Source organism: Mya arenaria, chromosome 13 (assembly GCF_026914265.1).
Source record: "Mya arenaria isolate MELC-2E11 chromosome 13, ASM2691426v1".
Classification (NCBI taxonomy): domain Eukaryota; kingdom Metazoa; phylum Mollusca; class Bivalvia; order Myida; family Myidae; genus Mya; species Mya arenaria.
Genome location: NC_069134.1, coordinates 68,556,242 through 68,571,443, shown reverse-complemented (window position 1 = coordinate 68,571,443; position 15,202 = coordinate 68,556,242). Strand labels below are relative to the sequence as shown.

At 37.7% G+C, this 15,202-nt stretch overlaps 2 protein-coding genes across 4 annotated transcripts; both read right to left on the bottom strand.

The window, feature by feature from the left end:
• Nucleotides 1-368: 368 nt before the first annotated feature.
• LOC128212912 (uncharacterized) lies at nt 369-9,697 on the bottom strand. 3 transcript variants are annotated; one of them, XM_052918304.1, is made up of 8 exons: nt 9,319-9,697; nt 9,013-9,078; nt 8,511-8,710; nt 6,695-6,755; nt 5,178-5,316; nt 4,511-4,603; nt 3,906-4,016; nt 369-2,042 (listed from the first exon to the last, which is right to left on the bottom strand). In XM_052918304.1, exons 3-8 carry the CDS (start codon nt 8,626-8,628, stop codon nt 1,965-1,967), a joined length of 600 nt encoding a protein of 199 aa, XP_052774264.1. In that variant the 5' UTR covers nt 8,629-8,710; nt 9,013-9,078; nt 9,319-9,697; the 3' UTR covers nt 369-1,964. The 3 variants fall into 3 exon arrangements, with proteins under 3 accessions (XP_052774264.1, XP_052774262.1, XP_052774263.1); XM_052918302.1 differs by having other exon boundaries at nt 9,013-9,153; nt 9,376-9,697; XM_052918303.1 differs by having other exon boundaries at nt 9,376-9,697.
• Nucleotides 9,698-11,228: 1,531 nt separating this feature from the next.
• LOC128214070 (alpha-ketoglutarate-dependent dioxygenase alkB homolog 7, mitochondrial-like) lies at nt 11,229-15,179 on the bottom strand. Its single transcript, XM_052920322.1, has 4 exons — nt 14,607-15,179; nt 14,281-14,454; nt 13,873-13,997; nt 11,229-11,961 (listed from the first exon to the last, which is right to left on the bottom strand). The coding sequence occupies exons 1-4, from the start codon at nt 15,135-15,137 to the stop codon at nt 11,844-11,846; spliced, it is 948 nt and encodes a 315-aa protein (XP_052776282.1). The 5' UTR covers nt 15,138-15,179; the 3' UTR covers nt 11,229-11,843.
• Nucleotides 15,180-15,202: the final 23 nt, after the last annotated feature.

The window sequence follows — 15,202 nt, the reverse complement described above, 5'->3', positions numbered from 1 at the left end:
ATTGTGTATTAAATTAGTTATACATTATGCATTCAATTGAAACAACACAAATGGTCGACAAGAACAAAAAATCGGAGATTTGGATTTTGTTTCTGCTAAAATAAAACAAAACTCGAGGTGTTGGCAATCCTAGGATGCTCTAATTACTGGTAATTTTTGACCTTACATGAACCAAGTTTATTTCTTTGTTGGAGCGACATTTATAAAAGCTATAAATATAAATAGTCCATATGCGGACTGTCCAATAGGTGGCAGTTTCGGTTAGGGATTGTAAACAAAAAATGTTTTAATACTGCCTCAAATCTACGGAATGTAGAAATTATTGACATACAAATGAAACAAAAACAGCACAAAACATTACAGACAGACAGAATATTTTATTGTCGTAAACATGTATAAAAAGATTCTCGTCAAATTACATACATATATTTATCGAATTAACAAATACATCAAATCTTTTGAACAAGGAATTGTAAAACATTTTATAAATATAAATAAAAAAAATAACGACATCACATTTGTTTGGGTTAGGGTCAGGGTATCCTTACGCGGACCCCTAATCACCCGGCGAACAAGTGGCGACAACTTTTTCAAAATCCAGAGGGAACCCTGGTTTCGCAACATGCTTTTCAGGGCAAATCGCAATAACAAAATGTCTTCGTTGCTACGTAACGTATTTGATATATATTTCTGCGACCCTGGTTTAATCCCCGCGGCGGCAATTTCTCCACCGTCTCGACTTTTACTTACATTTATATCGGACGTGTCCGCTTCTCATTTTCCTCTCAATATTTACAAATACCTGTACTATTTGGATAAACTCGTGGTATTTTCTAAAAGTTCACACAATTCTACGTCCAGCAGTAGGAGAAATAATACACGAAATGTTGTGAAGTACTTCTGGCAACTGGTCAAATAAACATACCAAATATTTTGAAGTGTTAAAACTATTATTTACAAATGGAAATCACTAAAATGAATCATTCACAGATAGTTTACAACTTTTTGATGATATTTATTCAGTTGAAATCGGGAAAAAGTATTTATAACGAAGAGTATTAACAAGTAGATAATGGCCTGGCTTATTATCAAAGGGCCGAGTAAACATTCAGAATAGCCCTTGATATAATAAGCTAATAAAGCCTGAAGTCTTCACTGAAAACTCGCTTTTATATACAAAATGGGGCATATTTGCATAGGTTACAAGAAGGTTGTAACTTATTACAATGGAGGGATAAAAGCGTATAATAATCTTTTTAAAATATGATTGAATGAAAACATTATGAGAAAATGGGTTTTATATTGAAGTAGAGGGATTATTTTAAGAATAATATAACAATATCATCACAGTATCGCAAAGTCATGCCACAAACCATAATTACAGTTTTATGACAGTCTTGCAGGACTTCATTTGAAGTCTAACTACAGGGCTTTTGGTTACAGCATTTCCCGTTGAAGGTTGCATACCTGAGTCATGCGCTCCACCCCCTCAGGCACCGAATTACATAATCCAAACGTGGTAATGTCTTTTTGGCGGGAAACTCCTCAAAAACAATTTTGGTATAACGTGGTTCATATGGTGTGATTTTATGCGTAGTTTTCTGCAATATTGACTTGGAACAGCGCATGCGGAATACGCTAGAGAACTACACTCCATCTTGTCGTGGGAAAATACATGACAAACGTAAACAAGACTCCACGGCAGGCATAGATAAACTATGTAAAGTCAAACGGCAACACATAATTACATTTTTAGAAGAATACCTTCTGTTAATATATCAAAATTCTCTACAAAATACTTTATTAAACGTTGAACCGTGTTGTCCCAGCACCTTTGGTATCGGCTGTTCGATTCAAAGTTTATTCTGTGAAATAGAAGCGTCCGTTTAGATTGTCCGACTTGACACATTGTTTTCACAACCCACAACACATTACATCCAAAAGGGAGGCAACGCTTTATTTGGTTAAGAACAGCAATCATTATTAACTCCCTTAGATTTCCCAGTTAGTTTGATGCTCGCCGATATGCTGTTACCTCGACTCTGAAAATAATGTAAATTGTTGAAAACATTTCATTATTTTACAGGTCATTGAAAAAATGCATATTGTTTAAATAATACAATAAAACATAAAATGGAGCATCACGCCAGTCCGTTTTTCTCATTTTAGTGTTTATTGTATATATTTTTATTTACTTTATTTTTTAAAAGAAAAGGCATAACTAAAACAAACACCATATTAAAAAAAACTTGGTTCACATTTGTGCTTTGTCACAGTACACACCTGTACCAAGTTTAATTTCAAAATCTGTAAACGTTCACCAATGTATGGCTAGCATTGTTTTATTTGCCTGGCGACTAGCAGGCTATGACGATACTCAGGCTATGACGACACCTGGACTCAAGCCCATGACGATACCCGGGCTCAAGCCCGGACGACACCCGGGCTCAAGCCCATGACGACACCCGGGCTCAAGCCCATGACGATACCCGGGCTCAAGCCCATGACGATACCCGGGCTCAAACCCATGACGACACCCGGGCTCAAGCCCATGACGATACCCGGGCTCAAACCCATGACGACACCCGGGCTCAAACCCATGACGATACCCGGGCTCAAGCCCGGACGACACCCGGGCTCAAGCCCATGACGACACCCGGGCTCAAGCCCATGACGACACCCGGACTCAAGCCCATGACGATACCCGGGCTCAAACCCATGACGACACCTGGGCTCAAGCCCGGACGACACCCGGGCTCAAGCCTACGACGACGCCCGGGCTCAAGCCCATGACGACACCCGGGTTCAAGCCCATGACGACACCCGGGTTCAAGCTCATGACGATACCCGGGCTCAAGCCCATGACGATACCCGGGCTCAAGCCCATGACGACACCCGGGCTCAAGCCCATGACGATACACGGGCTCAAGCCCACGACGACACCCAGGCTCAAGCCCATGACGATACCTGGGCTCAAGCCCATGACGACATCCGGGCTCAAGCCCATGACGATACACGGGCTCAAGCGCATGACGACACCCGGGCTCAAGCCCACGACGACACCCGAGCTCAAGCCCATGACGACACCCGGACTCAAGCCCATGACAACACCCGGACTCAAGCCCATGACAACACCCGGACTCAAGCCCATGACAACACCCGGGCTCAAGCCCTCGACGATACCCGGGCGCAAGCCCACGACGACACCCGAGCTCAAGCCCATGACGACACCCGGACTCAAGCCCATGACAACACCCGGACTCAAGCCCATGACAACACCCGGGCTCAAGCCCTCGACGATACCCGGGCGCAAGCCCACGACGACACCCGAGCTCAAGCGCATGACGACACGCGGGCTCAAGCCCACGACGACACCCGGACTCAATCCCATGACAACACCCGGACTCAAGCCCATGACAACACCCGGACTCAAGCCCTCGACGATACCCGGGCGCAAGCCCATGACGACACCCGGACTCAAGCCCATGACAACACCCGGACTCAAGCCCATGACAACACCCGGACTCAAGCCCATGACAACACCCGGGCGCAAGCCCATGACGACACCCGGACTCAAGCCCATGACAACACCCGGACTCAAGCCCATGACAACACCCGGACTCAAGCCCTCGACGATACCCGGGCGCAAGCCCATGACGACACCCGGGGCTCAAGCCCACAACGACACCTGGGCTCAAGCCCATGACGACACTTAGAAAGTATTACAAACACAAACGTTTGGGACAAGCAAAAAGCAATGGTTCAGACAAACGCGTATGAACTCCAAAAAGGTCAAAATAGATTATCTGAAAGGTCACGGAAGCAGAAATAGTGAAAAAAATATACCAGCCATGAAACCACAGACATGTCAGTAAACAAACACGAAAGAGGAATTACTAAAATACTTTTGGTGTGTTTTTGACGAGTTTTTGGCTGATGAGAGAGAAGACGTGGTCGAGATTTTCCCCAGTTTTGGCACTCACAGTGACCAACTCCAGTCCCAGAGATTCCGCAGTCTGCAAAACAAACACAACCTTTCTAAGCCCAATATCACTGAAAGCGAGTGCAAACGTTCGACAGCACACTTGGTTGATCCAGTAACATTTTGCAATACTTATTTGCTAATCAAAATTGTATTTACTATATACAATTGTTTTTAGATCAGAGGCAACAGCGACACAATTGCTTTTATAAAAAAATGTATAAGACACGGGCCTAAAGTGCCGACGTAGCGCAACGCCTGTATTAGAACTTAGTGAACAGTTATACAAGTTTGATCAAAATATGTGTAGTACTTTGTTTGAGTATTGAACCGTGACTTGGAAGTTATTAACCCGTCCTCTGTTTTCAATGAACTTGATATTTAACGTACCATAAGGGTTATCAAATCAGAAAAACTATAGATATATATTGACACCTATAACACGTAAGCATTTGTTTTTCATCCTTTCGTTACATCAGGGATTCGGAATATATAAAACATATCAATGCCTCAAACTTAATGACGTACCTGTTTCGCGGACTTCAAGTTCGTTGAGTCGTGGTTCTCGTCGAGGTCCGCCTTGTTCCCGACCAGAATCATTTCAGGTCGCTCTGGACAGGTCTAAAATGTCGGTAGATATCCATGCATTTAAATGTGTTGCATTATTTAAAGGAGTTGCCTAAAACAACACACCTCGTGTTGTTCTATAAACAGGAAAAAGTTCTATCATTATGTTAGGTCATCAACAAAGGCAAGGTTTCGATATGAAAAACGATACAATATAGTAATTATCAATTAATCATGTTCCAGCTATATTAAGATTTCATCATAAAGACATTCAAACGAAACAATTTAGTTCAAATATATGTATGATGGTGTTTAGAATACAATCTTCATTTTCAGCCAATGAAATTGCAGATAGGCAGTTATTATAAGTACAAGGCTTAATCTTTAGGAATCTCAACTTCAACTACTGCCACTCATCTCTTCCGAAACAAATTCTCCCTCTCGTCAGATTTTGCGTTCACAATGTGTCAGCCAATAAGGTTGTACTCTAAGTCAGTTAGGTAATCTGAAGTAATATCTTTATGATTATGAAGGGCTCGTTCGCTACGCACACTTCGACTATTCTAAATAATTAGAAATTACCTTCATGTCATCTAACTTATAAATAAATATGTTTTTGCATCAGTACCTCCTCAATCATTTTCAGCCATTCCTTCGCTTGATCGAGTGTTGACTTCCGGGAGAAATCAAACACAAGAAGGATCCCGTGGGCGTCCCTGTAGACACTCCTCACCACCGTCCGCATGTCTGCCTGTCCCATGGAGTCGCTGAAATTTATAACAACGATATTAAAGATGTTGCGTATAAAGATCCGATTGACGTCCTTGAAGACTCTCTTGACCACCGCGCGTCAGCCTGCCCCATTGCAGAGTCGCTGAAATGGACATACAGTCGAGCCCCGTTGGCTCGAAATCGCTTGGCTCGAATTCTTGGTTAGCTCGAACTGAATGTCAAGGACCGATTTCTTGAAACTGAACGCTTTTTATTCCCGCTTGACTCGAACTTTCCGAGACTCGAGGTATTAACGCCGGTCCCTCGAAGTTCGAGTCATCGGGGTTCGACTGTATAATATAGTATTAGCGTCCGTCGGTAGGGTAACCAGGACGTTCCTGTTGACATATTGACCATCGTCAATATGTCTTCATGCCCTACAATAATGCTGAAATGAACATCTACGTTAATTTGGACTTCCGGTGGTATACTCCCCAGTGCGTCCTTGTAGACGCTCTTGATAACCGGTCGTCTGCCCCATCGAGTCGCTGAAATTATTTCAATGATAACATACCCCACCAAACTAACCTGAAAAAATGTCATGATTAAGAAGGTCCGTTACGCATATAGAGATTGTGGTAGTGTTGGTGATGACTCTACCTGTATATCAAGTTAATAGACGCAAGAACTGCTCAGAGCCTTAACGGCCTAGTTTAAGGAATGTTTGGCATGATAATCCCCAGCTGTGCATCTCCTGCTATTTCAGCTGGTGTCACAGTAGGGGCCAATTTCCTGTTTATTTGTTTATTGGCTTAAGGCCATTTATGGTCCATTTCTGTAATAAAACCTCCAAAACTGCACGGCAGGATACTCAGATTGGAGATCTGATGAGACAATTAGGCAATTAGATTAAGGTCAATACACAGAGCTTGTTTACTATACAATTGTTTTTGTCGGGGTGGGGGTATGCAGTATGCAGCACATTGCCTGCATGTGGCGAATATGTGTGCTAAGTTATATCAAATTGTTATGACATTTGTTGTTACAAAGCTGGCCTTACGAAACGACAAGCACAAAGCCGCCTTTACCTTTTAACCGACAAACCAGTGTGTAGTGTGCGACACATACCTTCTCTGTTGTAAGTATTAGTGCTAAGAAAACTATTGAATTTGGATCATCACTTTTGAAGTAACAGAACGGACGCACAATGAAATTAATAACTACTTTTATGACATTGACCTTGCACTCACAGAAGTAGGTTATTTGCCCAACACATCGTATTTCTGCGTTCTTAGAAAAGGGCTCAATACGACGGACAGACTGGCTGATTGATTCAAGTAAACCTATAATCGGACTGGGAACCGGCACTGCCCTCGAACCCGGTATCCGACCAGTAGCAACCACAACAAGAATCAAACACAATGGAATACTTACTAAATGCGCAGCAACACCGAAACGCCATCGACATTTGTTCGCCATTTATCGAATTCTGTCCCTGAAATGACAAAAAAATTATTTGCCGCAACCGGTAATTTCTTCCCGAATAAACCATTTATATGTACGTTCGTTTCTTTCGTAGACATTCATCAGGCTATAGGCGTTTCATTGAAATCAAAACAACTGATTAGAAGTATTATAAAACCATTCAACATTAGTATTATTAATTAATATCTCTATAGTGGGGTGAAACTGTTTTAACATGTAATCCAGCGACTACTAGTTGAATGAAAATGACACATTTTCGCCTGATTTTATAAAGACTTTCTGATGAAGTTGCAATCAGATTCACAGGGGCGGATCCAGGATTTGACGAGGGGTCGTATCATAGGGGCGTTACCTTTTTGACTTACACCCCTCCCTCAGAACCTAAATTTATTTGGTTTAAAGTGTTTATATGGTGGTTATAAACAATTCTGTACTTACAAGGTGAAGTTTGGGCGTATTTTTTTACTTTTGTTCTCCTTTATTGATATAAAAAGTAAACTTGTACGATTTAAGGGGTGGTGGACTCTCCCTTCGCCTTGTTCTGCTAGTGGATTGTAGGTTATATGTGTAGGGCAATCAAAGTATTCAGACAATTTGACCCGGTGGCATACATTACCGTACATGAACCAACCAACTATTCTGAATGTCTGAGGATGGGACAACACGTGACCCTTGGGGTGTTGATAAGGGTGTGTAAACATTATTACTATTAAAACGAACACGACCCATATTTGACCTTATTTTTTTTTCATAGACGCATACAAGTTTCATGGAAGTTAGGTCAGGTATTCAGTCTAGTCTTATCAGGTTCTGTTGACGATGTGAAATACTTTTTGATTTAAGGAAATCCTGCAGGTTTTGAGTACCCATGTGCTGAAATTGTGTCTAATGGTTTTGGCACTTTTCTTCAGCTTCATATACAAATTAGAGTTTGAGTTATGACCTGGGGGACCGTGGTTACAATTGACTGTTTACATCTAGGTGGTATACAAGAGGGCAACCTAAACGAAGAATGTTGAACACAACATAACTTCCGAATGAATAATAATTTTATTAGAGCCTAGCACAGTTCCTTCTTAAACCCGGCAACAGGAAAGAAAATCAAGGTGAACCTATCCCATACTCCGCAACTACTTATCCTGAAAAATCCTTCCGATGACAAACACAATCTGAATGTCTGCCATTCTGTTGTGAATAAGCAGCACCATTAATATCAGCAAATATTGATTCATTCTACCTTTCTGAGGTGTGCAACAAACACTTCCATACGTGTTCTGATCATAACTATGATAGGAACATTTACAAGCAACCTTGGTTTCATGCATTAAAATCACGTACCATGTGAAATGCTGATTTGTATAAGGAAGATGTCGCTTTATTTTACCTTTATAACATGTTTTAACGATCAATATGCTCAAAGTGTAAATTATTCAGAAATTTTGTTTTTACGCATTACCGTGGAGTTGGTTCATCTTGATAGTACCGTGACAAGAATTTGAACTGTTTTCAGAAATATTCCCATATAGTTCATGTTTCTAATGGCATTCAGTGTTGAAAAAATAATTGAATGGTATTTTCAAGACACACCCGTTTTGGTGCCTCTCCAATTAAGATATTAACCAATCAAAACGATTTATTTGCTGTGTTTATAAATACCTTTTATATGTACACATACATTTGGTCTAAAAACTAGGTCAAAATCAATCTTAAACGGCTACTCCGAAAAAACAATTGGCGGGCGAATATATTAAATAACTCCACGTACCGTACGTCTGTACGTAGTTAGGTGTAAATCTGCCGTGAACGTGACGTAACATGATAGAAGATTTGCCCACATACTGGTCGCCTAGCAACACAACCTTGTAAGCAAGATCGGTTGTCATGGTTACAGACCACCGACGATTCCGTGAAACAGTCGGTTTGCTGATGTCGCAGTTTTGTTTTGTCTTAAGATTTGTTTTCTTACTGAAACCGAGAGAGAAAATATGTTTTCTTCGATACTAAGAATTAGACAACCGATTTCATGTTATGTATACCTTTAAAGGGCTTCTATCGTATTGTGTACTGATGACTATTATTTATGTATATTTTAATTAAATAAATATGTTATTCTTTAGAAGACAAAGTTAACAGAAATATAATCATTATGTTAACTTAAAGTCTCATTATTTCCTTTTTCATTCATACTGTTTAAGTCCAAATTACATATTAAATTATATACATTGTACAATAAACAAAAATACATTTATACTTGAATGTCCACTTACTTCAATTCCTTTCAGAAGTGTGTTTAATTCCACGGCATGGTAATCCGAAGTAATATTATACATTCCCTTTAAATAAAGGATAAAACACTAATTTGTATCACTTCCTCAAATTTTCTTCGTGTTGTGAGTTAAAGCACACAACTGTCGAATAAAAGGAAATTATATTTTGGATGATTAAGAATTAAGTATTATATCAGTCTGCAGATGCAAATTATACGAATACAAAAATTACCATCGCTACCCAACAGGGAACAGTTGTTTTTTAAAGATGGGTTCAAATTGTGCAGGTGCGTAACTTTATATTACCTGTTAATGGAACTAAGAGTTTTTAATATATATATTATGTAAGTAGTACATGCTTACACAAACACAAGTCAGCGTGTTGCTTTTCTCACAACATGAGAAATACGCATTTATATTTTTCAAAAACAAATGAAATACAGGGCTTTCCAGAAATGAAAGTCATCGATATAAATAATAGGCAGATGATGTTATTTCAGCGTTCCAGTTTGAACATAACACTTAACGATAGAGTAGCTGACTAATACGCATACGTATTAACACGGACATTTAATAAATCCAATTTCCATTCATGGGATAATTCAACAATGAACCTTAAAAACATATCCCAATTATGTTCAACACAAACATTACATGTAAAAGAATGTGATTATGAGTGCGCATTATCGTGATAACGAGACAAATTGGCCTTAAGCAAGGTCAATTGACAGCTGATGCAATTATTGGGTTAAAGTCCGGCCATAAGGGTTTGGGAGGGTCGGAAATCCTCCTCTTGTTGCAATGAAAGGCAGAATCATTCTACATCGCGTGTTTTTATTAATATCATCACTGAATTGAAAAATCTAAACTTATTAAAGGATAAACTCAATGACTATAATTCAAATGTACCAAAACAAGATATACAAGGCAGTCCTAAGGACGGCTATGTCAACTGCCGTTGTTTTTCAAAATACTAGGAAATTGATAAGATTCAGGAGAAATGTTTATGTTTTTACAACAAAAGTTCCCAATAAGTAGGTAACTCAATCAGATCCATTTGTACCAAAGTATATGGTAATCCATCAATGCATACGTAAGTAATACTGCGGACACAAGCATGTGTTCTCTGATCTTTAAATATATCGTGTGACCTTTACCTTTCAGGAATGGACCCGAGTCAAGGTCACTGCACATTTTCTAAATAAGGATAACATTTGTACCGAGTTATATTGTAATCCATCAATGCATAAGTAAGTTATAGCCCGGACTCGAATTGTTACGAACAGACAGACAGTCTGACGGACGGATGAAGTGCATTCCTATAACCACCTCCCCACGGCGTGGCGGGGGATTAACAATGTATAAATACCATGGTACTTCACATATATAATTTGACCATAATATTGTTAGAGACAAACTTTGTCTTCACTTTGTATCTTCTGTCGCTTAAATGATATTACTAATGGTAGTTTGTTTGGCCTTTCTCAGGGGGTTATCAATGAAAACACGGACAGACGGACACTACATTCACATGATCACATGTGATTTAAGTGCATTTATATGTGGGTACACTTGTAATTAACATGACCTGTATATGTGAAAGTAAACACATGTGAACTTTAGTGAACGGTTTATCCGAACTGATATTTCTATTTTTGGATTTCCAGCACATGACAAACTGTCACATACTATATACTGGTTGAAGGTTATCAGTATAAATTAGCAAACAATAAATGATTTAATGCGACAAATATGATATTATCATTTTATCTTAGTAAACGCATACTAATAACCCTTTAGCCAGCTTAGTGGTCAAGAATATATTTTGTCTACTCACCCTAATTCTGTTTAATTTTACCAATTTACCGGATTAAAATCTATACATGCTTACTACTGATTAGCTAAGTAATACGTAGTAACAACTAGTAACTGGTTTGCCATTTTATATGCATATTATATATGACCCAAGGCCAGCTTACAAAACATATATGCCCCTACATCAATCGAGGTCATCTGCAGGTCATGACCAACCTGCATACAAAGTTTGAGGATCTTAGACTCAAGATACTCTAGTTATCAATTTGACATAGTTCTGGTGTTCAAGGTCGTGAGCGAGGTTATTGGCCTACTGACCTTAAAATCAATAGGGGCCAACTGCCTCCCTATTAAGTTTGAGAACCTTAGGTCCAATTATTCTCCAGTTATCAACAAATACAGAACAAGCATCTTTATTTCACTTAGCCGTCACGTCATACATAAAGAAACGTATGATTGAACAACAGTGTCAAAAAGACATTAATAGTATTAAGACGTAGTATAATTTTGTCCGGAGTTGTGGACGTGAAATGGTGTGTTGAGTAAAATGGCCAAGTTTAACATGTTATATCATTTATACCAGAACTTTTTGAATAACCTTGTACACAAAGAAATACAGTGCAGAAAACGCATCCAGCTATATTACAAGCATATGGAGGAAATGCTATAACATGATATGTCTGTGGTTTCTATCGAACTTTCTGCTTGATAACTATGGTGTCCTGGCTGGAAATCTGACTTGGAGATTCTCAGGTATCCCTCCGTAAAATTTGACTTTCTTGGGAACCCGGGAGCCAGTGACAAATGCTGGTCATCAAATTGTTGGTATTCTCTTTTCTTGTCTCAGCTAAGCTCATATATATATATATAGCTATCTGGTCATCAAATTGTTGGTATTCTCATTTCTTGTCTCAGCTAAGCTCATATATATATATAGCTAACAGTAAAGTTGTTATTCTGTATGTCTGTTTGTAATGCTTATGCATATTAAATGATTACACATCTTAGTAACTGTTTTAAGGTTGATTCCTGCAAATCACAGATATCCTTCTATCCTTTGGTACTGCCTTGCCTTTAAAGATGGACTCTTCTTCCTTTAGAATTTCGTGTGAGTACTTATACCTGGCTTCATCTCTGCAAATAGAAAAACAGAACAGGTTTACTATGTTACAATTACTGTTTATGCTGCTAAACCATTTGACTAATTCAGCGTTCCCCAACATGGGTACTTTCTCACAGCCTCTCAAAATGGACACCAGTAATGGTTTCTACCCAGAAAACGGACTCGAGAGTAATTCTATAAACTATTCGCTTTCATCAAAATCAAGTTAAAAGAAAAAAGTATAAACTGAACTAAATCAACAAAGACAGCTGCAGATTGACTGCCAAATTTTGGTTTCGCACAGTAAATGAATATAACTGACTTTATATGACTGTGGAGGCTTCTAATCTACCCAACAGACTTCCTCATTTTCATCAGACGCTTTCTAAATGATTATACCAGAATCTATTCAGCAAGCTCATTAGCGAGGGTATAGAGTCTTTCCTGGGTCATAAAATATAGCCCAGGTATGATATCTGTGTCAGTGTCATTCTATTTACCTTTATTTGATATTAAAACACAGGAAGTTCTTCATAGTCAGATAATATTAAACAGAATATACTTATAAATATATCAATGAGAAAAAAAACATGTTTTAAACAAAATTGAACAGTATAGGTAAATACTCCAGCTTTGCGAAGAATTCATGGAGAGGGTAACAGCTAATTTCAAGGAACGTGTACAATAGAAAGTTGTTATGAATACCTTACCTAATACTGCTGGGTTTAGTAATAAATATTGGTTATAGGTCATGTAATACAGCATTATAAATAAAATAAATTCATTTTAAGCCTGGAATCCAAATGAGCAATAGTGCATCATCTATAAGTATACATGAATAGACTCAGTTATGTACACCAACAATAAAAATAGAGTGCACTTAATGCTAAATAGGTGTAATTGGCCAGTTAAAAGCAGTGAACTAAAAACGAGCAGTCACAGAGACAGTACACTTGAATATTTTACTGCTTTTGAGTTTAAGGATTGCAAAGTTTTAATGAAACTATGATGCATAATCCACTGTAAAATTAGATTAAATGCAACACCTTAACCAGAAAAATTTTAGTCAAATAATACAGGGGCAAAACTTGCATTATATGCAAGATAGGGTTATCATACTTGACTGTTTATTTTTTCAATGCAATACATCAAGTAGTTGATGAGTTATTAACTTATATGTGCTTACAAGCAAAACTTTAACCAGAATTTCTAAGTCAAATAATAAAAGGGCAACATTTGCATTATATATATATATATACAAGATAAAATTATCATACTTGATTATTTAAAGTTTCCATTCAATACAAAAAGTACATGTTATTGCTAAGTTATTGACTTGTATGTGCTTAAATGCAAAGCCTTAACCAGAATTTCTTATAATAGAGAGCCAAAATATATATATATCATATTCAAGATAGAGTATAAAGGTTGAATGGTTGGGAGCCTGTGTATAAATTTACAATGAAATACATGATATAATTGCTGAGACATTGACTTAAATGTGGTAACATGCAAAACCTTAACCAGAATTACTAAGTTGAATAATAAAGGGCCATTATTATTATTTACTTGGTTATTTAAATAGGTTGGATGGTTGAGTACCATTGTATAAAGTCTCAAAGCAATACATCAAGTAGTCGGTGAGATATCAACCATACATTTGCTGAAATGCAAAAACCTCAATATTTAAGTTGAATAATAAAGGCCCATATTATAATTTGCATTATATTCAAATTAGTGTTAGTAACAGTAACCTTACTTCTAAAATGTTGGATGGTTGGGTTTGCTGAGATAATGACTTAAAAGTGCTAACACACAAAACCTTGACCAAGGTATGAACCATGATGCCAACGCCAGGGTGAGTAATACTGGTCTCCTTATTCTTTGAATAGTTAAGCTAAAAAGAAAGTACAAGTAAACTGTAGGAAATAACTTGGCCCTACTTCATGATATAGAGTGACCTTCTCTCCAACAAAACATCTGCGAACTTGCTTTTATCTTCTGAGTTAACCAGGCGCATGACAGATGAAGATAGCAATGATATGCCGGATATGGTGCTGCCACAAAACTGAAAACAAAATTGTTTCAATGATGAAACAGAGAGCAATATCTATTTTATATGCAAATACAAATCTACAATAGAATAGACAAGATTATACCAAAAATATATGAATAAGAATGTAAATATTCAAGTAATGTAACATAATTATTTTTATAATTTCATTTATGACATTTAAAAAATCATACTTGATAAATGGCACTGTCATTTCCTTATTTAATCTTAGTAGATGTTGCTATTATGTCTAACAGGTGGGAAAAGTATATCCCTGTATGAAATATAATGAAATAACCTTAACAGCGTCCACATGTGGTTTTATGAATCCATCTTTCTTCAGATCAAGAACATGCACATATGATATTTGCTTTACACCGGGAGGAAATGCCACATCTCGTACACGTTGAATTATGGCATTATTTTTCTCTGTCCATTTACTTTTTTCTGTCTCTCGAAATCCATGTATTGCCTGAAAAAAATAATATATAAAAGTTATTATTTATTACATGTATTGTGTTGAAGCTATAATAATGTCAATTTAATAACGTCAAAGTAATATATATTTCTCCAAGAACAAAAGTTACGATTGAAACAGTAGGATAATCGTAGCCAGAAACTTACATCATCCCAATGTGCTGTTTCATATCGTAGTCTTTTAAGGTATGGTTCAATTTCTGTCAGTATCTGCTGCTCCTCTTCTTCTGAGATAAAATCTTTGATGACTTTCATATCTTTTGAAAGTACCCCAAAAGTATTTTTGTCACTACACTGAAGATAACTGTTTTCATTATTGTTTTTTGAGCATGCAGGCACTGTAGTTTGTTTAATATCTGAGGAAAAGTATTTCCCATGCATATTAGAAAGTAACAGATTTGATTTATTTGTCGGAAATAATTGTCTACATTTGCCAAGTGAACATCTGCAGCGGTGTACTTCAGTCAGTTTTGAGCAGTGAAAATTATTTTGTAGCTTTAGGAATGTCTGAAACCCTTTTACATTTTTTTTGGTCACTGTTTTACCAAAATTAGAAAAGTAATTTCTGAACGTGACAAGCATCATTCCACTCATTTTTTTTATTTGACCAAGGCCGAATAAGCTCGAGATTAAAGCAAATTCTAAAAATGTCAGACCATAACTTGTTTCCTTTGACATTTCTGATCATTTGTTATTGTCACACAAACGCTTTGTGCAGAGCGTCTAATTGATCCTGATGAAAG